Below are 23365 nucleotides of genomic sequence, written 5' to 3'. Positions count from 1 at the left end.
GTCTAAAGTTTATTTATCACCATCCAAAAAAAGTCTTTTTTTTATGCAAACGTTGCCTGCTGACTTCACAGAAACTCGGTATTTGATCGCCGAGATTTCACCGAGATCTCAGCTGTTGAAATCTTTTCAACAGTAAATTTCCCTGAAACACAACTAATTTGTGTGTTTTACCATGTGAAAAGCGTAGCCTGCTATGATAATACATAAATTAGGTATGATTTAGTAAAATTTACCGTTGAAAAACAGTTTTTGAGATGAGTGCGCGGAAAAATGTGCTGCGCGGAAAAATGTGCTGCGCGGAATTACCCGCAGTCACGGTAATTTGTTTTACCGTATTCGGTGATAATATTGAAGTGTGTATGGTATAAAATTCTGTATTTCTCTGAGATACCGCACACACTAGTGCGCGGCCCCAACAGTATTCTCTTTTGTTGTGTGTTGATCTAAACCGGTACTAAATATAAGCTAATTATGCATCTCTAATCAGCGAACTGAACAGCTCTAGGGTTTTCGATGTCCACACAGTACACGATGATTAGTTTAACTTTGTAAGATCGGTGCAGGATGTACTTGAACATTATGCCCAATTTTATGTAATGTCTTGTTATTACTGTCTATAGCAAATCCCTTTGAAAAACATGATGTCGATTCTCGCGAGATGAATCAAGTCTTACAATAAAATTATAGTTGCATAATCGTTGATAACTTTATTGGTTTTTTGATCATGATGTTACTTTGTTTTTGACGTAGGATTACGTCTTTCTTTAATATACCAGGGGTACATTTCGTGTAAACGACTTACATCCTACGTCCAATTTTCAAGATTTTCTGATTTTATAACTTCATGATTTTATGAGTTTGATTTTTAGAATATACAGAAAATTACTGTGATAAATTCAATAAAAAATCCATTAAAATTTCAGATAATTCCAAAATATGTTTTATATATTTTGAGCTTCTCATTAACCTAGAACATTTATATTATTTATTATACCTTTCACTCTATACCATCACCGAGGACGCAATGCTAAGTTGCAACCTCTCACACTGTTCTGAGTCCCAACAATGCTGTCACTATCGGCTTGCCTCACAATCGCTTCTCACACGTCGTATTTTGTTCCGGTATATATTTGTGTGTCAGAAATTTGAACCATTTGAACTTATGTCATTTTTTTTGTTTGATTCCCGAACGAACAACCAAAAACGCTTCTATTGCAACTTTTCTCTACTATATTGGGGTAACTTTTTGCGCGTGGCTTCTGGTTGCGCCTAGTTTTTTCTTCCTTTCATCTATGCATGAACGGTCGCACATCTATTTCATAATCGATATCGTTACTTGTGTACAATTTCCGAGGCAAAAAACTGTTTGCAAACAAAACTCGTTTCCAGGTGCCTGTTTTACTTGTTTTTGTTTCTTTGTTTTGCTTTTGATAAAAAATAACTTCTCTCCACTACGGCGGTTTCGACTTCGTCTAAATGCATTTTGTAGCAGTATGAGTTTTACTTTACTATAGAAAAAAAGTAATCACATTCGTCGCTTTCCCATGTTCTGTTCTAAACATTCCTATGGTATCATTGTGCCTTCTTGGTAACTTCTTTGTCGCCTTAAACTAAAACGGTCTGCGGTCTGATAATATCTATACTTTAGAAATAGTTAGAAATAAGTGTAGCGTTTTAATCTTACTTGTAAGTAGCGTTGAATTTGATTCAGTTATTGAGTTAATGTTTTTTAAAGTATTTTATTATTACAGTATGGTTTTTAAAATCGTTTCCTCATTCTCTTCGCAAGCTTAGCTCCACTGCAAAAGCACTCACAGTGCTTCTCCGGTCCCTAGAACGTTACTGGATATTTCTGAACCATTTTTTATTTGGTTGCCTGCCTTCGTATTAAACGCATTTTCGTCCATTTTTGTTTCCCTTTCGCACACCCCCAATTTATATTGCTTCTCAAGGAGCATCAGTTTCCAATGTCACAAAACAGAAACTAATCGATTACCATAATATTTACCTTCGATCTTATCCATTCATTTGCTCTGTACAGTCACAAATCTGTAGTTTTTAGTGAGGCGTGAAAACTTGAACATAACATGCGGAGATCGGAAACTGACACAACAAGAGTGAGATAAGAGTTTCCCTGAAAATGTCGGACTAGTAACAGGTGCGCTCTTGCTTCTGCGGATAGCTGCTGTGATGATAATTGGGATAGTAGGAGTAGTATTGGTGCTATTTGGCCGAATGTGAACGTTTTTCGTAGCTCAAGTCGCGCTTGTCCATGTCAGAATCGGGCAGATTAGTCATGTGGGTCCGATCACTGCGGGCTGTGTTGCGGTCGTTCGAACCCAACTTGGTAGATACTTCCGACGGCGGGCCGGAGTCTGTGGTTACGTGCTTCTGTAGGGCGGATACGAAATTCTGTAATGTTTTAATGACGGTTATCGTACTAAGACCTTACGACCAGCTCAAAGTGTTACTACTTGCGAAATTATGTCGCCTCGGGCCGTTCGAACTTGGTAGAGATAGCGGTACTTCCGCTGGCGGGCCTCTTCCCGCGTTTCCCTAGTACGCGAACCCGGTCGTCCCTTGTAGTGGCGTCTTCTTCGTTGCATCATCTGTCTTCGGTGGTCAATTTTCCAAGCAGTTACAAAGCACTGCACCAGTATCCCAAGCACCGATGCAATGGGCCAACAGCACAGAATGACTCCACCCCAGCAGGGTGGGGGTGTCGGATCGGGTTTAATGTTGAAGATCTAGAACGGAGATACAATCATTAGTGGGTTTACATAATTCGAAACGTCTTGCCATTAATACCCAATCTAGCGTATTTAATCCATGCATAAAGAAATCAATCGAACAGAGAATCATGGCCGATCCTAGGATACTCGATGCGATGATTGACATCAGTTTGGGACAGAATAGTGTAATAATTGCACAGATGATTGCTCCACCCACGACCGATACAAGAAGCTCATTCTCCTAAAAATCGATTAAAGAAAAAAAAAGGGTATTGTTCTTCATTCAAACCAATTTAAACGAGTAAACCTACTCCAAAGATGTAGTGAGGTAGTGTGGCAATACAGGTTGCAATCGTTGCACCCGCTATCAGCGCTCCAGCCGAAGCTCCAATCAGCGTGGATGAGATGGGATGAGTCGAGCCCAGGATGGCACCGAACAGTCCGGCAACGACGGCCAACGCTACAATATTGGACATGATTTTTAATTGAAACCCCTAGAAGGGTAATGAAAAGCATTATTATTCTACCTGGCGCGGCCAGATTGCCGAACTCTGTGATATTTTTACTTTGCAGCAGTACAATGCAACCGGCACCCGCAGCCAACCCGGTGAGAAACCCGATTGCTCGTAGACAGCGGTAACCTGTAAAGGAATTCAGAATGCATTCAGAGCATTATAAAATAATAACATGTCGTTCGTAAACCACGCAGTCTTATTTTGATGAGTTATCCTTTAATCGTGATAGTTTGTCTCAGATGCCGATTTTCGGAAGAGCTAGGCAAAAAATTATCTATTCTCTTGTTGAAAATTTTATAATAGAATTCAATTTGTAACACTTTTTTTTTCATTGCTAAGGATATTTTAAGAAAATTTCACCGCAAATCTGCATTATATGACACCAGCTGTTATATTTAATATTTTACTCAGGCTTCAACATTTTTATTTGAGTCGCTTCGTTAGCGTGCGTCGCAATAGGCTTGCCTTGCTTTTCGCAGAAACGAAGATCAATGATATAAGGAATTTCCAAAATATACACTGGACCGATAATAATAAATATACGTTGGACCGATATAATAAAAAAATTGTCCATCAAATCCAAGTGTGCAGGGTTAATTCTTGAGGTCATTTTACACCTTATTTTTTAAAAAAAAAATCCACCGACTGGATATCGAGAAATCTCGATTTAAGGGTGTTAATTAAAAATTTCCAAAACAATCGATATTCGAATAGCGTAATATCACCGAAAAACGTCCAAAAATTTATCCAAAATATTCCCAACCAGAATGTAGTTGGCGTTGTTACAATTATGATTATTTACAACTGAATTAGCTCTCCAAATTGACTTAAATATGTAATTCTTATGGCTTAGTGGCTTTTAGTTTACATGTTGCTTTTTGTGGAGAGAATGGGGAAGAATGAAATTCTGCTAATTGTGTTTATGAAAGAAAAGTAGGCGGGTTTTAAAACGTCAAAAAGTTTCAACTTCCAATTTTCAACGCCGCTGTTTTTTTTTTTGACGTGAGACACGTCTTTGTTTACTATTTTTTTTTCTCATATCATTTATTTGACACGGCACAAATACAATTTAATGTTTAACGGCGCCAACTATATCTGAAGACTTAAAATCTTAAAGCAAATTTTTTATCCTCGCTGAAATTAAGACTACGAGCTGAAATTAAGTCTATCTTAAAACTAGGATGTATTTTTCAATCACTGTTTTGTAGTTTGATGGTCGTCTGATGCTCTTCGAATGGCCATGAATATGCAGCATGTATGGATTTGTTCTGCTGAGCCACGATGTCATGAGCTGGAAGAGGGGCTTGTAATTTTCGGGTCCTGAAGGTATTGTGCGGGGGCTAGTTGCTGGTTATGGTTCGTTGTTGTTGTTCGCTGGTGTTCAAGTGGCCTATGGTATGTGCCGCTGGGCCAAGATATCACTGAAGGCCTCGGGTTCTCAGGTCCTGGTGAATTCGTGTGGGGTGCACTTGTTGATTCCAAAACCTCTGCTTAAGGTTCAAACGTGTTCTTGTCGTTTTGTTGGGTGTAGACGGAGGGGAACGGGACTAGACTGGGGTATGAATGGATTTTAGGAAAATGTATACAAGGGTCATGTAGGGTATGTCACGGCTCCCCAAGACATCACGAACAGGAACAGCTGGCCGTCTACCTCCGGCCTGAAGGGAAGCTACTAATTTAGACCTGGCGTCACGGTGGACAGGGCATGACCAAACAACGTGCTCTATGTCGTGATAACCTTCACTACAGGCACAGATACCGCTTTCTCCGAGCCCAATACGACGGAGATGCGCATCAAATCTATAGTGATTGGACATAAGCCGAGACATCACGCAAATGAAATCTCGACCTACATCCAACCCCTTGAACCACGGATTTGTCGATACCTTGGGTATCTTCCCAGTTCCCCTCTGGTCCAAGAATTTTGCCAACTGATGATCGTATTCTGACGTACAAATGCAAAAAATTCATCAAAAGCAATTGGTCTTTCATAAATATCGCCGTTTATTGCACCCACCTTAGCCAAAGAGTCCGCTTTCTCATTGCCCGGTATCGAGCAGTGAGAAGGGACCCACACTAAGGTAATCTGAAAAGATTTTTCGGATGAAGCACTCAGATGTTCCCGTATTTTCCCCAGGAAATACGGAGAGTGCTTAACATCTTTCATCGATCGGAGAGCCTCAATGGAACTGAGACTATCCGTAAAGATGAAATAATGGTCCGTGGGCATTTTTTCGATGATCCCTAGGGTGTACTGAATTGCAGCTAATTCTGCGACGTAAACAGAAGCAGGATTATCGAGCTTATGGGAGACGGATAAATTGTTATTGAAGATGCCGAAGCCAGTGGACCCATCGATAAGTGATCCGTCAGTGTAGAACATATTGTCGCAGTTGATGTTTCGATGTTTATTGGAAAAAGATTTGGGGATCTGCTGCACGCGTAAATGATCCGGGATTCCACGAGTTTCTTCTATCATGGATGTATCGAAAAACACAGTAGAATCAGAAGTATTTGATAAGTTGACACGATTTGGAATATTCGGAGAAGGGTTAATATTTTGTGACATGTGATTGAAATACAATGTCTTAAAACGGGTTTGAGAATTAAGTTCGATTAACCTTTCAAAATTTTCAATCACAGGACGGTTCAAGACCTCACATTTGATAAGAATACGAGAAGATAGGCTCCAGAAACGGTTTTTCAATGGTAGTACTCCAGCTAAGACCTCCAAACTCATCGTATGGGTCGATTGCATGCAACCTAAGGCGATACGCAAACAACGATATTGTATTCACTCCAGTTTGATCAAATGTGTGTTTGCTGCGGAGCGGAAGCAGAAACACCCGTACTCAATTACCGACAATATGGTTGTTTGGTAAAGCCTTATAAGGTCTCCCGGGTGTGCTCCCCACCATGATCCGGTTATTGTACGAAGAAAATTCACTCTTTGTTGGCTTTTTTTCATCAGATACCTAATGTGACAACCCCAGGTGCCCTTAGAGTCGAACCAGACATCAAGATACTTGTGTACCAAAACCTGAGAAATCGTTTTATCCATTAATTGTGGCTGGAGCTGAGCAGGTTCATGTTTCCTAGAAAAAACTACTATCTCAGTCTTCTCCGGAGAGAATTCGATACCTAGCTGTAGAGCCCAAGCAGACAAATTGTCCAAAGTATCTTGCAATGGTCCTTGCAAATCGGCAGCTTTGGCTCCTGTAACAGAAACCACGCTGTCGTCTGCAAGTTGTCTTATCGTGCATGAATTTGCCAGACATTCGTCGATGTCATTTACATAAAAATTGTAAAGAAGGGGGCTTAAACATGAGCCCTGGGGAAGACCCATGTAGCTAATTCGAAAAGTTACCAAATCGCCATGCGTAAAATGCATGTGCTTTTCGAACAACAAATTGTGCAAAAAATTGTTCAAAATTGGAGAAAATCCTTGTCGGTGAAGTTTGCCCGAAAGAATGTCAATAGAAACGGAATCAAAAGCCCCCTTAATGTCCAAGAACGCAGACGCCATTTGTTCTTTGCGAGCATACGCCAGCTGAATATCTGTTGAAAGCAACGCAAGACAATCATTCGTCCCTTTGGCACGGCGGAAACCAAATTGAGTATCTGACAGTAGACCATTTGATTCGACCCAGTGGTCTAAACGACGGAGTATCATTTTCTCCATCAATTTCCGGATACAGGATAGCATTGCAATCGGCCTATAGGAGTTGTGATCAGAGGCTGGTTTTCCCGGTTTTTGGATGGCGATCACCCTCACTTGCCTCCAATCCTGCGGTACAATATTTTGCTCCAGGAACTTATTGAACAAGTTCAACAAGCACCTCTTGGCATTGCCGGGTAGATTCTTCAACAAGTTGAATTTGATTCTATCTAACCTAGGCGCGTTATTGTTACAGGACAGGAGGGCAATTGAAAATTCTGCCATCGTAAAAGGTGATTCTATCGCGTCGTGGCCCGGAGACGCATCGCGAACAAAGTTTTGCGCAGGAACAGAGTCCGGACATACTTTCCTGGCAAAATCAAATATCCACCTACTTGAAGACTCTTCGCTTTCGTTGACCGCTACGCGATTCCGCATTCTTCGGGCTGTGTTCCAAAGAGTGCTCATCGATGTCTCCCTCGACGTCTCGTTCACGAACCGACGCCAATATCCGCGTTTCTTTGCTTTAGCCAAGCTTTAAGCTTAGTATCAAGCTCCGAATACCGTATAAAGTCGCCAGGTATACCTTTCTTCTGATAGGCCAAAAACGCGTCGGATCTTTGCGTGTAGACATCGGAGCACTCTTGGTCCCACCACGGAGTGGGAGGCCGTTCTTTGATCGTTACGCCGGGATATTTCTTCGTTTGGGCTTGCAACGCGGCGTCGAGGGTCAAGCCCGCGAAGAGGTTGTATTCTTCAAGTGGTGGATGATGTTGAATCGACTCGACAGCTTCTGAAACCATTTCCTCGTATAACTTCCAATCAACATTCCGTGTGAGGTCATACGGAATGTCAATTGGTCGCATGCGAGTTGACCCGTTGGTAGTTGAAATAAGAATAGGCAAATGGTCGCTACCGTGAGGATCGAGGATTACCTTCCATGTGCAATCCAACCGTAGCGACGTCGAACATGAAGAGAGATCCAAAGCGCTTGGGCGCGCTGGAGGTTTCGGGACACGAGTCATTTCACCGTTGTTTAGAATAGTCATGTCGAAGTTATCGCAAGGGTTATAAATTAAAGAGGAGCGGTTATCATTAGAAGGGGAACCCCAAGCCACTCCATGAGAGTTAAAGTCTCCCAAAATCAAGTGTGGCGAGGGAAGAAGTTCTATTAAATCAAAGAGCAGCCGTTGCCCAACCTGTGCTCTGGGAGGAATATATATTGAGGCAATACAAAGCTCTTTACCTTGTATTGTCATTTGACATGCGACAGCTTCGATGCCTGGAATCGAGGGGAGGTTAATACGATAGAACGAATAGCACTTCTTAATCCCTAGAAGTACTCCTCCATATGGGGTGTCTCGATCAAGGCGAATAATATTAAAATCATGGAAGTTTAGATCAGTATTCGAAGTTAGCCAAGTTTCACAAAGGGAAAATGCATCGCATTTGTTTTTATTCATCAAAACTTTAAACGAATCAATTTTTGGTAAAATACTTCTACAATTCCACTGTAAGACAGAGATAGAATCCTTCACATAAGCAGATGAATTAGGCATCGAAGGATACGATCGCTGCAAGGAGGGGCCATTGAGCAGTCAACTGCTTCAAAAATGTTCAAACTGTTGGGAGAAATGCTGTAAGAAAAACTTTTATTGGATCGGGTACATTGAAAGTTTCAAAAATCCAGTCCACAATGTCAGAAAATTTCACCAGTCCAGCATTTGATTTTTCAACTGGATGTGCAAAAGGAACAACTGGGGTTTTAGATGTTCCTGGCAGTGCTGGGAACTCCTTCTGGGACTTTAAATTTGCAAGCCCAGGAGGGGTTTGCTTCGGTTTTTTCGCTGCACTTTTAGGTTTGTTTGTACCATTCATTTCACTTTGGGAAATCTTAGGACCTTTTCGGGGAAGTTTAGGAGAGGAAATATTTTTCCTCTTTCTAGACTTCCCAGGATTGGCATAAGATGTTCCCTCTGGTGAATCGTCAGAATCGGTTTCATCAGAGGACAACAGATCAAAGGGGTTCGAAGTAACGGGAGAAGTGGTAACGGTCTTCTTCAGCATGTCAGCGTAGGAACGCTTTGAACGCTCTTTGAGAGACCGTTTTATTTTATCCCTGCGCTGCATGTACACCGCACATGTCGAGAGCTCATGCAGATTTTCCCCGCAGTGAATACACTTTACAGCGTTAACACTGCAAGAATCTTCCGCATGAGACTCCCCACACTTGCCACAACGTGCCTTATTGCAGCAGTAGGCGGCTGTATGGCCTAACTGCTTGCAATTCAGGCAGTTCATGACGCGGGGCACGTAGAGCCTCACAGGGAGACGAACCCGGTGGATCGAGATGTGGCTTGGTAGTGCAGACCCGGCGAACGTAACTCGAAACGAGTCTGACGGAGTGTAAACTTTTTTGTCATCGACGATCGATACCGACCGCAATTGCTTGCAGTCGAGCACCTTCATATCGGGACATGTGTTGTTTTTAAAGCACCCTTTAGCACTTTTCAATATACACTCGACGGACAGACTCGAATCGGTCACGACACCGTCGATCTCCACATCTCTAGCGGGTACATAGACACGGTATTCCCGTGTAAAGAGCTCGGAGCAAGCTATATCGTTGGCCTCTTTAAGGTCATTGACCACGACACGGAGCTTGTTCGGCCTGATTTTTAAAATTTCAGTCACAGCTTTAAAGTGTGACGTCAGGTCTTTCGAAATCTGTAGAATGTTTAAAGATTTCGATTTCGGCCCCGCTTTAGGCCTGAGGTAAACTGCCACCGGAAGAGTCGATCCATCTGGATACAATCTGACACGTGGGGGAGCTGAAGAATTAATATTAGGAGGGGGGGCAGGAGGGACAGGGTCGAGGGGATTCGAGGATGGGGTGCGGGAGGTGGGGGGTCTACATCTATCGCGCTGAACCTAGCGCGCCGATGGGACAGACAAGAAGCACGTACCTTCCTTTCTTTTTCTCCTTCGTGTTGGAGTGCACTGCACTCACCACCAAATCGTTCGACAGCAGGCAGCTACAAAGCGACACAAGGTGTTACACAAAGGCGCTTGACCTTGCGATACAGCAATCTAGACAAAAGACACCGGTCAAAAAATGCCACCACTTGCACACACGTATTGAAATATTATCGGAGCGATTTCGAAGCACAACCGATGCTGATGCGTGTTCGGCACAGAATCATGATGAATACTGAAATGTCTTTGTTTACTATACTGGGATGCATTCTGTAAAATTGGAAATGAAACTGGCAAATGTTGCGTCAGATTTCAAACCTTAATAACAGCATAACCACATGATGGATTACAATAACCAATATGTTTTTAGATAGATAAAATGTGTAACAATTTTGTAATATGATAGTTATCACTCTAATTTCATTGTTAAGCGGTAAAATTGATAAAAAGTTTCAATGACAAATTTACGCGAATAATGAACCAATTACATGCGAGCATTCCTAGCACAGACGACGTGAATGGACACCATCCGTTCCCTGTTATATTCTCTGTATCAATATCGAAAAAAAAAAATTGACAGTCTCCCCGTCCCAATAGGTCAATTTATTTTTGCTTCCATGAGCTTAGACTAATGTGATGTCTCGAAGATAAAAGTTTTCCTAAAAGTTTGAAACAACCCCCATCCTTGAACAATTTCTAAGCCTGCTTTTACAACCTAATAAAAACTGATGTCTTGAAAGAGAACATGCCGGTAAAAGCAACAGTACCAGTGGAGTAGAGAACCGCAGGTCTCTCGTCGTTTATGATTGCAGCGGTACTCTTCTATTCGTACATTTCAGCGGTACATTTCTACGCGTACTGCAGCGGTGCTTTTCGTACTGCAGCGGTACTATTCGTACTGCAGCGGTACTATTCGTATTGCAGTGGTACACTTTTCTTCATACATTTCTATTTCAATCGGGGAAAAAATGCAATGCTGCTAATAATGGTGATTGAAACTTTATCTAATAAATATGAACATTATAAATTACTCAACAAGAATTGTAAATTTTTGCAACGGATATTTATTTAATTTTATCTTCGATATTCACTAAATAATCGTGATCGTATAGTATCGAAAGAGTAAATTACCAAATATACACATTTATAGAATCGATTGATTTAATCGGAGTTAAATAAGACAAAACCAACGTAAGTATTATCCCGATCAGTCAAAGATATCAGGATTGTAACAAATCTTGATATTCAGTTACAAACTTTTTGTATCAACTTGTGTTTTAAACTTGGTCTCGTTAATAGTTAAAATATCAAAATTCCTTTCAAAGCTACTTACTGATTATTACAAATTATAGCAAGTTTTGTAAGGTTTTTGGCAGAAAATATTAGAAGTAGTTAGAATGTACTATATTTAGTCAATTGAATAACAAAAATTTGTTATAAATATGCTTTAAAAAACACAATTCCAAACATTCAAGTATATGATAACAGAATTTGATATAATTTTGTGCTTTTTATCATTCTGCCATATCAAGAATATTACAGGCTTTATTGTTCCTATCAAATTCAGATATATTTGTGTTACCCGTTTGTTATAATCGTTTGATCGGGTATTTTGTTAATTGAATATCAAATTTTGTTATGAATATGCTTATAAAAAACACTCTTTTAAACATTCAAGTTCAAGTGTATGATAACAGAATTTGATATTATTCTGTACTTATTATCATTCTTGCATATCAAGAATATTACAGGCTTTGTTATTTCTATCAAGTTCAGATATATTTGCGATGGCTGTTTGTTATAATCGTTTGATCGGGATTGGATTTGATTTTTGAGGATATAGAGTTAATTCTGACTTTGACGCATTACGAGAAATTCTCGGTGCTTCTTCTACAAGCACGATATGCTGGTGCCTTGTCAAATACATGTCTTTTGCACACAAAAAAACACTGCAGGCATAATATCGCCAAATATTAACGTTATTCTTTCGAGTGTTGTTGAATATATTTCAAAAATTGATTTCCGGGGCAGGCGTACGTACAGTCACTGAGCAAACACATTGATTCTGTCTGCGGACTCTGTATATTTTGTATTAAAAAATCCCCTAATTACAGTGTTTAGTCCCACGTCACCATTTCATACAACCCTAGGGCTGTATACCTTGTAGTATTTCAAATGGATCTCCATGAAAAAAAAACAGAAATCTGGTGTGTGTACCGTGCGCAGGCACCGTCGCTTCGACCGATAACTGTACGTATAAGTGTTGTTATTAAAAAATTGTTGCAAGATTTTGAATCCGAAGAAAACATGTACCGTGCTGGATCGAAACCCGTACACCTTGACGTTTTTCTTCAGTTTCAAAATTCATATGATAGTTACATGTACATGTCCGTTAAGCTGTTGGCCTTCTGTTAAATAAAACTATGCGTCAGTAGGCCATGAAACAAAAATATTAAAAATAAAAAATCAATCGTGTATCGGTTTCAGTTGTCATTTCGTTGTATCGTTAGAGAATTTACTAAGAAAACGTTCTTCAGATGAAAACGTTTTTCAAGTGGGATATACGTGTTTTACTCTGTGAATCTTCTTGAAATTGATAGAAAAGGTGAGTCTTTGTCATTTTCGAGCTGTATATTGTCTGGTCAATAGTGTAAATTGTATTAATTCAACAAAAACTGTGCCGTACGGATTTTGATCCTTGTTAATTGCTTGAATCGAAATCCGTACAGCGTGTGTATCATGCAGAAATTGTTGAATTTTCTTCTTGTTTTCAGCATATAATGGAAGAAAACAAGTATAAATATACGACCAACAATTTCGGAGGAGCTGTGACTGATGTGCGCAAGGGACAGTCATACCGGGAAGCTTCGAGAGATTCTGGTGTTCCGGTTACTACGATAAGCGGTGCCGCAACGAAACGCTACGAAAATTGCACTATTTCAGCTGATATACAAAATTAGAAAACCGTGCTTAGAAACCAATTGATCCTCAAAACATATTTAATCGTAAATTTATAGATAAATTATGACTAAAAGATGTTCATTTTTGTACTTCTATATCTATACGGATTTTGATTTATTGCTATATGGACTTTGATCCAGTCTATATCGCGTGTGTGCGGATTTCAATTCAAAAGTGTACGGGCTTTGATTCAGACAAAAAACTGTTTACGGATTTCGATTCAAAACATGTCCTATTTAAACATGATTTTTTCGAGTTCATGTTTTCGAGGAGTGATTTTAATCATTTTGCTTGAAAATAGTGATAAAATATAAGTAGACCTATAAGTAAACATGTCAGTTTAAAGCAATATGTGGTTTGTTGATTTTATATTAACCGTCGAAGATTATCATGTGCTAAGGTGTACGGATTTCGATCCAGCCGGTATCCGTCGGTTATATGCGGAACATGCCGCGCGGTCTGTACAGAGCATAGTAAAGCAAGTACAAGAGTCTCCAGGATTCATGATTACAAGCTCGAAAATTCTAAAATTACGCGATCCCAGGAGAATGTGCAAATGTGAGATTTGTGTCGCTGCCGTTAAACAGAAGAGTAGAAGCAATTTGAAACTAGAAAACTCGAGCACAGAAGACCCAGATATAGTCCAGACACAAGTGATATTAGTGGATGTAAGGTGGTGGTTATTTGTAGAATTTGCTACAGTGAATACGGCAGAGAGAAAAGGCACCAATGCAATCAGTTCACCCGAGCATGCATTCTGCGGAATCTTCGAAAAAACTCGTTAAGATCCCGTCAAGAAACTGCGTTCAGATGTTTTGTTCAAGGTTAAAGGCGAGAACAGTCTGAACAAGAGAAAAAAAACTAGGTAACCAGTATTTTATTGACAACAGTGTGTGTTTTATATTACGTAATGTATTCATAATTTAGGTGTGATAAAAAGTATTCGAGCTTCTGGAGTAAATATCAAACCTGCGGCCGAGTTTCGAGCACACATTTGTTCCAAGAGAAGAAAATTTCTTCATATACTTTCGGTGAAGAAATTTTTTTCTCTTCAAAGAAACGTGTTCTCGGAATTCGGCCGCTGGAGGGCGAGAAAATTAGTTCAACTGAATAGGCAGCTTAAGGGCCTGTTTGATGTCGTTCAGTTATCTAGCATCACAGGAAAGGTGGGATCTTTGTCGGATCAGATTGTTGCATATTGCACTGATGTACCCGAGCTGATGAACCGAATTAAACATTCAAGACCAACTGCTGGTGATAATTTTGCAGTGAAAATAGGATCTTATGACGGTAGAAACTTTTTCAAGATAACTTCATCTGTGATTTCTCCACAAGTTGAACTTTCGGTTGGCAATGGCTTCAAGTATGGCGGCGTGAAGAAGCTCTTCATTACTGCACTTGCCCGAAATCTTGCGGAAAGTACGACAAGATATCACCCGTTTAGACAGAATTATTGAAACTGCATGAGTTCGAGTACTTGGTCGCCGGGGACCACAAAATTAAAAATATTATAATCGATATAATGGCTCACTCATCAAAAAACCCTTGTTCATATTGCCTTGAAAAGTGAGCTCGGTATAACAAACGGCTTCTCTAGAACCAAAGAAAGCACTCAGGAAAACTGTAGCAAAAAAAAAAAAAAGAAATTGATTGGAAAGAATTTCGCAAGCTGTGTGAATTGCTTGCCTTTGCCCGCCTCTGCCGCTACACATCGCGCTTGGAATCGTTAATACGATTTTCAAGTCCCTCAAGAGAAAGGCGCCAGATTGGGTAGATTTGTGGGTGCTTGCACAGGTAAAGCACCAACAAATGACGTACGGATTCACCGGAAGAGCTTGTAATGCATTTTTGGGCGATACACAATATTTGGCAAACTCCCCAAATCTTTTAGACTACGTCACAGTTGGTTATTCTACTGAACAAAATTTATCAAATTATTATTTTTCATAAATAATTATATAATAAATGAGAAATTGCTCGATAAGAATCCTTGCCCAACGCAAGAACAGCTTGCTTCGGTATTAGAAGTTACCCATCAAGCCATTTCCAAGCAATTGCATGATTTGAGACGTCATCCGCTCGGCCAAATATACACGTTGCAAAGATTATGCTGAAAGATTATGTTAAAACTTACATACAAACACCCAAATGGGAAGTTCTACCTCACCAGCTATAATCCACAGATATTGCGCTGGCCGATTATTACTTGTTCCGTTCGATGGTACCCGGTTTGGATGATCGTAACGGTATTCGAGCACAGTCAGAAAGATGGGTAAAATTGTAGCTAGCGATGGGCAATACTTTCAATGATTTATAAATTACTATAGTTATAATATATATATATATATATATATATATATATATATATATATATATATATATATATATATATATATATATATATATATATATATATATATATATATATATATATATATATATATATATATATATATATATATATATATATATATATATATCAGTGGTGGGCACCATTCCGCTAATTCGCTAATTCGCTAATTAGCGACGCTAAAATTCAGTTAGCGATTTAGCGATTTCGCTAATTTTTGAGCTGGTTAGCGAAACTGTTAGCGTCGCTAATATTTTGGCCTTCGAAACGCTAATCGCTAATTCGCTAAATTTTGTGGAGAAGCGACAATAGAAATATTTAGAAAAACTGTGAATTGCTGATGGCGTACGTAAATTGCTTCTAAAGATGAACATACTTTACTGCGAAAGTTACTCTTGTCAGTTTTTTCACCCTAGAATGGAGTTCCAGTTATCGTACAAGCCACAGGAGCATTTTGAAAAACAAGCACAAGGTCTAGATTGAATTCTTGGCACACCAACAACTTTGATGAATTGCAATGCGCTTGAAATTATGACAACTTTGGTTCTATTTTTTCGATTCAGAAAATAATTGAATTTTCATGAAAACATTCCTAAGAGTATCTATTTTCAATGCAAGCTAGATAACATTTGTTATTCTTGTTTTTACAAAATCAAATATGAACACCGTTTCGTGAACCTCTTACTGTAAGTAGCTTTAAAAAGTAATTGTTTTCGTTTATTTAACCAAAACAGATCAAAGTGGTCCAAATCTTACAAAACATGAGCAATAAATATAGCGATATGACTATTTACATATTAAAAAGTTAGCGATTAGCGATTAGCGGAAGCTCCGCTAATGTGGGTTTAGCGTTTAGCGTTTAGCGATTATCGAGCTAAATTTTCCGGTTAGCGACTTAGCGATTAGCGTCGCTAAATTTTCGGTTAGCGGTGCCCACCACTGATATATATATATATATATATATATATATATATATATATATATATATATATATATATATATATATATATATATATATATATATATATATATATATATATATAGGTATATTCAAAATAGAGGTGACTTTTTTTAAGAAACAGCTTATATTAGTTGCTTATAAGGTTTGTTTTCAAAAGATTTCCTTCATTATCGCAGCAATCGATTGAAAAATTATACAATGTCATCAAGCCTTGTTGAAACGAAAATTCTAGGGGAGCGCCATAGCCACAAGGTTACAGAGTTCGCTTTGATAAGCGGGTGGTCCGGGGTTCGAATCTTAGTAGAATCAGGCCATTTGGTTGTCGAAGAACTTTAACTTCCTTCAAGCTGAATTCTATATTATTGACAAACTATAAATCCTACATATAATAAAACTGACCAGAGGTAAAGCATTAAGTGTCTCTTCAGGAAATTGTAATTGTGGCGCGGTGTTGGTAGAAAGAACGAGGTTTCGTTAAACTCCTTCTTCTTTACAAAATAAGTCCTTCTTATAATAACACTGATCTCAGGAATATTTTTCCTCTCTAGGAAATTGTAATTACCGATATTGGCACGGGGAACGGGGAAGACTCCTTCCTCTTGACATAATAAGTCCCTCTTAGAATTAACCTGGGCCAGAGAGGAACGTTTGGTGTAGTCTTACTCCAGGGAATAGTAGTTTGACGATATTGACAGGGGATAGAAAGAGGCTCGGCATAGTAGATCAGTAAGCTTGAAACGAAAAGGTAAACTCTCACACACAAGCACAGATATAAAAGAAATCAATTGTCTCTGGTCGCAGTGATGAGTACAAACAGAGAAAAAAAAGAAAATTACATCCTCTGATTAGTCACTTGCTGGCCTTCCCCAAAAAGGTCGACAGAATAGTATTTCTTGTTAGCCGTGGTGTAACGGATTGCAACAGTATCGGCTGGCTTTCCGGATTGGCTTTCGGCTTAAATAAATCTTTTGCCCGGTTGGTCACATGTCTCTGCAGCAGCGCGGCACTTTTCAGTGTGTTTCATTTAGTCTTCAGTTAGAGCAGTTTCAGCTCAGAAAGCGAATTTTTATTATTAAGAATCAACAACTTTTAAAATTCGTTTTTACTTTAGAAAAAAAATTGTTTGCAGTTAAATATCAATTTAAGGGTCGCAGTGATCGAAATCTTATAAAAAAAATTATGTTTTCTTGACTTGTCCGGGGTAGACTCTTTCCTTTGAATATATTATTATAGAGATTTTAAGATTGTATGATTAAATGATTAAATGATTAAAAACATTATGGTGCAACGAACGTTTTAGGGGCCATCCACATACCACGTGGACAGGGGGGTTGTGTAATGTCCACGGTCCTTACAAAAAAAAGAATTGATATGGGCAGTTGTTCACGGGGGGACGGGGGGGGGAGGTGTCCTTAAAAATCGTCAAAAATCTGTCCACGTGGTATGTGGATGGCCCCTTAATGCTCAATCGACATACGGTGTCGTTGAGTGAAGCATTCTGCTCCGGTCGATTACGTTTGGAAAGTAGGGGAAAGTAGGTGAAGACGGACACTGCGAGCAAGATGGACACTTTTAATATTTCACAAACTAGAATGTATTATGATAGTTTAGTGATGCGAATACCTTATTTATAGTGTGTTAATGCTTTTGAGTTGCATTATCGGTTTTCAGCGAGCATACTGTCAAATTTGTAAGTAAAACAAAGAATATTTTCGTGAACGCGCAATTTGATGTAATTTTTATTCCACGGAAAATAGTGAAAAATTCGTGAAACTTACGTGTTTTCATTTGTTCACAATAGTAAAGTGATCAATTAGTCTTTCCTCGGTTTTCTAGTGGAAATCCAGCAGATTTTCGATGTTCCGATGAAGAGCTACGATCGTTTGAGAAATTTACAACCAGGTCGGGCAAGACGGATACACTAAGGTAAGGAAAGATGGACACACGGATTTTCCAAGAATTTTCACATATAGCATCTGTTGTGTACTACAGATGTTCACAAAGTACACCCGCGAGAGAAACCAGCAGATATTAATCATTTAGCAGTTAGAACAGGCCATATAGGCGGAAAATTTTCGCCTCCATCGAAACCCATCCTCTCAAACTGTTCACGTGATGTATAGGTGGACTCTAATAACGTAGGGTAATGTATGGCCATCACTTAACACATAAATCAAAAGAATACTTAACGTACTACATCTTTTTTGTGAGTGTCCACCTTTACCTTCATAGTGTCCATCTTACCCACCCTAAGTGTCCGTCTTTCCCAACCATGACAAAAAACAGCAATTTGTAGTCTTATTTTTGAAGACCCAAAACACATAAAACTTGGAGGAAGTTCACTAAAACCAAAAATGATTATGAAAACAAATGACCTTAAGTTTCAATTTGTATGACTACTGCGATCTAAATAGCAATAACTAAGTAATTATTTAGATTAAACCTTAGGGTGTCCGTCTTTACCTACTTTCCCCTAAGTATTCAGTAAATATTTGTAAATATTCATTTTAAGTGATTCATTTCGAAGGCGTTTTATCAAGATGTTCTACGAAGCAGCATTATGTGGAATGATAACAATCAATCAATATGAAATAAGAAAATCAATCTGAAATATTTGATTTTTTTTATTGTTTTGTTAAATGAGCTTTCCCTTAGGCAAATGTAGAACAACTAACTCGGCGAGCAGTTACTCTGCCGCCTTTTGACGCACTTTTGAATTTGCTAGGGGCACCAATGTTCACTAGATTGGTTAAAAGGCTATAATCTTCAAAGGCGTTTGGGACAACTTTTATTCGCTTTTGTCGACCAGTGTTATTAGCAAAGGTGGACACCGTTTCGCTTATTCGCTAATCGCTAATTAGCGACGCTAATATTCAGTTAGCGGTTTAGCGATTTCGCTAATTTTTGAGCCGGCTAGCGGACTGTTAGCGTCGCTGAAATTTTGGCCTTCGAAACGCTAACCGCTAATTCGCTAATTTTACAGAGAAGCGAAAAAAATTGTTTTTAAAAACTGTGAGTCGCTGATGGCATACATAAATTGCTTCGAATGATGTACATATCGTACTGCAAAAGAACTTTTGGAATATATGTTTCATTCAAACAACGTTCAATTGTCTTAATTGTTCAGAGTTACAGAGTCTTTACCACACAAGTGGAAGTGAATCTTTTCACTCTAGACTCTAGACTCTAGCAATCTAGTTCCATTTTAATCTAGATCACCTTGAGCATTCTGGAGAACAAGCTTAAGGTGATCTAGATTAAATTTTGAGAACGCCAAAAATGTCTGCATATTGCAATGCGCTAGAACCTACTTTAATTCAGCCTAATGTTTGAGTTTTTAAAAACATTCCCAAAAATGAGGCGGGGACCTAGCTTGGGTTCGAATCCCAACGCCGACATAGGTGTCGACTACTCGGTCCAGATTAAATCCTAGCCGACACCGAGAGATTTTCTGAGGTGAAAAATCTCTGGGATCACGCATTCCATCGCATGAGAAAGTAAAGTCGTTGGCGCCGGTCCGTTAATCAACAGGTCGTAAGTTAGGGTCCTGGGTAGAGTCGCCTCCCCGGGGTCGGTAATTGGCACAATAACAGTGGCGGAACTAGACCGACGAAAAGTGAGCGAGAATAATAAAAAATTCCAAAAATATTCATTTTACATACAAGCAGAATCACTTTTGTCGCTCCTTATTTTCACAAAATCTTCAAGTATGACCGTTTTGTGAGTTTTTAACCTCTTTTTTTTTTTAATTAATAGCACTCAAAAGTTATTATTTTCGTTTGTTTTTATGAACAACAAACATATTTATGATAAACTACGTGTTAATAAGTTGGTGAATAGCGATTAGCGAGAGTTCCGCTAATATGGGTTTAGCGTTTAGCCCCCCTATGTAACGATAAGTAACGTTCTATACGGTTGTACATAACACCTGTCTGAGAACCAATTGTAAGGAACTATTAGTGCTTTACAGAAAAAAAAAACACAAAAAGCAAAAGATTATTATCAATATTTTACAAATATATATTTTTGAGAATAATCCAATTTCAATCATGCAATATGATTCTAATTATAATTTTAAACCATAAAGCTCTTGGCAAATAATTTTCTTATGCATTGACTGAATATAAAGTTTGAAGAATTTCAGTTCTTTTTATGGAAACACGCTCCTTCGAGAGTTATTTGCGGTTCTCTAGCAACGAAAAAAAACTTATTGAAATATATGATCTACATAACGCAACTCACTACCCTGATGACTACCCGTTATGTACTCGGCAGTTTTAACACACGTAAGTACTCGGCAAGGTTTCCGGGTACCCACCAAAATGAAATGCTTCTTACTTCTTGAATTCTTGACCGATTTTCGATCTTGACCCGTCAAAAGATTGGAAAATTTGTCTATTTTCAGTATACGGGACCCAAAGAGCCATTGGTCCCCATATTGTTCCCGTAAATCCGTATCTTCAGGACCATGTTCAAGATCGGGAATCTGCTCCGAAAAGGCCATTTCGGACAACTTATCAGAACCCGGGTACCCTGCCGAGTACATAACGGTTAACACAATATTGATGAATGATGATACCATACCTAGTAGCGTGTATACTATGCCAAACACTGCAATCGTAGTCCATAGTAATACCGAAACCGTTGAGTTTGCCGGAGTTGTTGAGGTGCACAGTGGATTTTCCATGGCATTCTGCAAAGGAAAGAATTTCCACTGTTTCCTTTGTTTGTTTGACATATTGGCTTGTCAATCATACCTGAATCAGAAAAGGCCACACAATTGTGTGGTCATACCGAGTATCAATAGAAGCACTAGCACTGGCATTACGCAGCAGATGCCTCCCCTCCTCCGCGTGGTTATGATGCATCTTTGTTTTGATTTTCTCAAGGACGTTTCAAAGCGAAACAGGTAGCACCCTCAAGGTGTTTTCAACTTGCGTTTCGCGTTGTTAGCGCACGTGCATTAAATGCAGAGAACGGTAGCACAGGCAGTAAGTACTTGATGAGTTCAATGACTTAACCATCACTATTCACGAGCGACACGTATCAGATTACTAGGATCATGAGTAGCAACCACTCTCAGCAGTATCTTTTTCGTGTTACTTTCACTGCATGTTGATTCTTCACATATCGTCGTTTTCGATGCGCCTACTGTGTCAAACTCAAACACAACAAAGTCGTACAATCCTTAACTGTTTTTCATCTCCAGTTCGCATATCCGTCTTTCTGTCTGTGTGAGTGTAGCTAAAGTTTTTCCGCCTTTTATACAAAACAATCAGCCCACATCCCAGTCAGTGTATGCCAGTGGTGAAAAGCGTGACTGCATTCGCTTAGGTCAGCCAGACGCTGTGCGCGGCGGGGGTGGAACGATGCTTTTCCACATTATTTTGACGCCACTTTTCCCTCCGCATGAAATCGACGAAAAACAGCCCGCAGGCAGCTATTGCAGCAAACTTCACTCCGCACCTTGTTCCACCGGATGACAGCGGTAGCGACGTCGAGCGGAAAGGAAAAATCGATTTCCCCTCTTCTTTTAGCACCCACAAACACGCGAACACACCCCCCAGAGGCAGCAGAAGGGCTGTTATTTTGGCAGGTCGCTGGTACCTTCACAACGCACAGATTCTTTTGTTCAGACGTTTGTTATGGCTTTTGTTGGCAGTTATGATAAGTGTAATTCTTTGCTTAAATTAAAATTTCTAACACATTTCTAACAATTTATCGCGACCTCACTTAACTATTCAACTGAGAGCAGGAAGACATTTTCCAAAATAAATTTTGCAACAATTTTGCTTTGAATAAAAAATTTTCTTCGCACTAGATACAGTTTCCTCTAATTTTTTGGCAAACTTGATTTCGGCAATGGACGGCTGAACTTAGGATTAATGTCAACATATAAAACTTTTACATTAAAGTATGCATCTCAAAATCTAACATCTGATATAAACACGTTCACTTATTGACCAGGAACTAATTTTTTTCCGCACTACGTCAGATGAAAATATTTTCTCTCTAGTAGCACCATTAAATCTTACTCGGTCATTGTCAGTTACATCTAGTTAACAGACAAAACTTAACTATCCGAACTTCGTTACAATGCTACGGAGTGGAAGCTTTTCCTGTTGGCCATTCTCCGATTAGTGCCATGCCCTAGAGGCTGGGGTGAAAAATGTCCTGTTCTCGCTTACTTTCCTTCTGATGGGAGTGCAGTGTGGAAGAACTTTGGTAGACTGCAAGGCTATCTGTCAAAAAGACGACGATGCTTTAGTGGCCCATTTTCTATACGACTTGTGTGATATCCTGACAATTTCCTTTCGTCGTATACGCTCACTCACATACACTAAGAAAGAACTCCACCAGCAAGTGGTGCGTAGTAAGTAGCAGCGTTCAGCGATTTATTTCTGCGGTTTCAAAATGACGGTTTCAGTGCTAAACTTTTGTTGGGAGTTTTGAAGGTTTTGGATCGATTTTATTATGATCGAAAACAATTTTACGCAACTTAAAATCCTTTTTTTCTAGCAAAATTTTGTTGTTGTTTATATTGGTTTTACCTGTTCGCTGACATTATTTCTCGTGTTGTCACATTTCTAAATAAACCCAGCTATGTTCAGAACTATTAACTTTGAACAGTTTTGTTTCAGGACTACACACTGCGAACAGAGACGTTTATCTATTGCGATATTGTCTGGATGTTTGCTGTATCCCGCACTTCTATTATTGGTAATACCACTAGTGACAATGAGAGACATGCTTAGTATTCATCCGTGTCAAGTATCGTCAATCATAATTCCTTGGGAAAGCTCCAACTATGTTCATCTAGCCAGTTTTATTATAAAAAGAATTTATTTTGTTAAGAGAAAGTCATCGATGTATCGTAAATTTAGTTGTGCAGGAAGAGAGCCTAAGAATAAACACATGCCCAAGTTTTTTGACATCGAATTACCTGATTCTATTAGGATTCGATCCCACAACTTATTTCTTTATAGCGCTCGAACATTTTTTATCATTTTTGAATCTATTGACCCACATATAAGCTTTTTTGAGATGTTCGGTTTGGACAGCTTCACTGAAAATATTCCGGTGTTTGTATTTGGGAGTTGTTTGAAAAAACTGACCTAGAGCTCAAACCGAACCAAAATTATAGCTTTACAACCATTCCTGAGAATTGTGCTGCCCATAGGCACCTCGGAAGGGCGTTAATTCTTCAGAGAC

The 23365-nt window shown here is 39.2% G+C and overlaps 1 protein-coding gene across 2 annotated transcripts; it reads right to left on the bottom strand.

The window, feature by feature from the left end:
* Positions 1-917: 917 nt before the first annotated feature.
* Positions 918-22430, bottom strand: LOC129723905 (transmembrane protein 198). Of its 2 annotated transcripts, none has more exons than XM_055678399.1 (7): positions 20911-22427; positions 20738-20846; positions 3260-3373; positions 3044-3192; positions 2809-2973; positions 2475-2747; positions 918-2412 (listed from the first exon to the last, which is right to left on the bottom strand). In XM_055678399.1, the coding sequence occupies exons 1-7, from the start codon at positions 21019-21021 to the stop codon at positions 2224-2226; spliced, it is 1110 nt and encodes a 369-aa protein (XP_055534374.1). In that variant the 5' UTR covers positions 21022-22427; the 3' UTR covers positions 918-2223. The 2 variants fall into 2 exon arrangements, with proteins under 2 accessions (XP_055534374.1, XP_055534375.1); XM_055678400.1 differs by having other exon boundaries at positions 2254-2391; positions 2453-2747; positions 20911-22430.
* Positions 22431-23365: the final 935 nt, after the last annotated feature.

Source organism: Wyeomyia smithii, chromosome 2 (genome assembly GCF_029784165.1).
Source record: "Wyeomyia smithii strain HCP4-BCI-WySm-NY-G18 chromosome 2, ASM2978416v1, whole genome shotgun sequence".
Taxonomy (NCBI): Eukaryota; Metazoa; Arthropoda; class Insecta; order Diptera; family Culicidae; genus Wyeomyia; species Wyeomyia smithii.
This window is presented reverse-complemented; position numbering and strand designations above follow the sequence as displayed.

What these genes read in the sequence shown, in the direction of transcription:
- LOC129723905 (XM_055678399.1), bottom strand. Translation starts at nt 21,021, where the DNA reads ATGCATCATAACCACGCGGAGGAGGGGAGGCATCTGCTGCGTAATGCC. An exon ending in CATAGTATACACGCTACTAG is followed by an intron (nt 3,374 to 20,737) that starts GTATGGTATCAT and finishes ATTCCTTTACAG; the next exon opens with GTTACCGCTGTCTACGAGCA. An exon ending in GAGGCGACATAATTTCGCAA is followed by an intron (nt 2,413 to 2,474) that starts GTAGTAACACTT and finishes AAAACATTACAG; the next exon opens with AATTTCGTATCCGCCCTACA.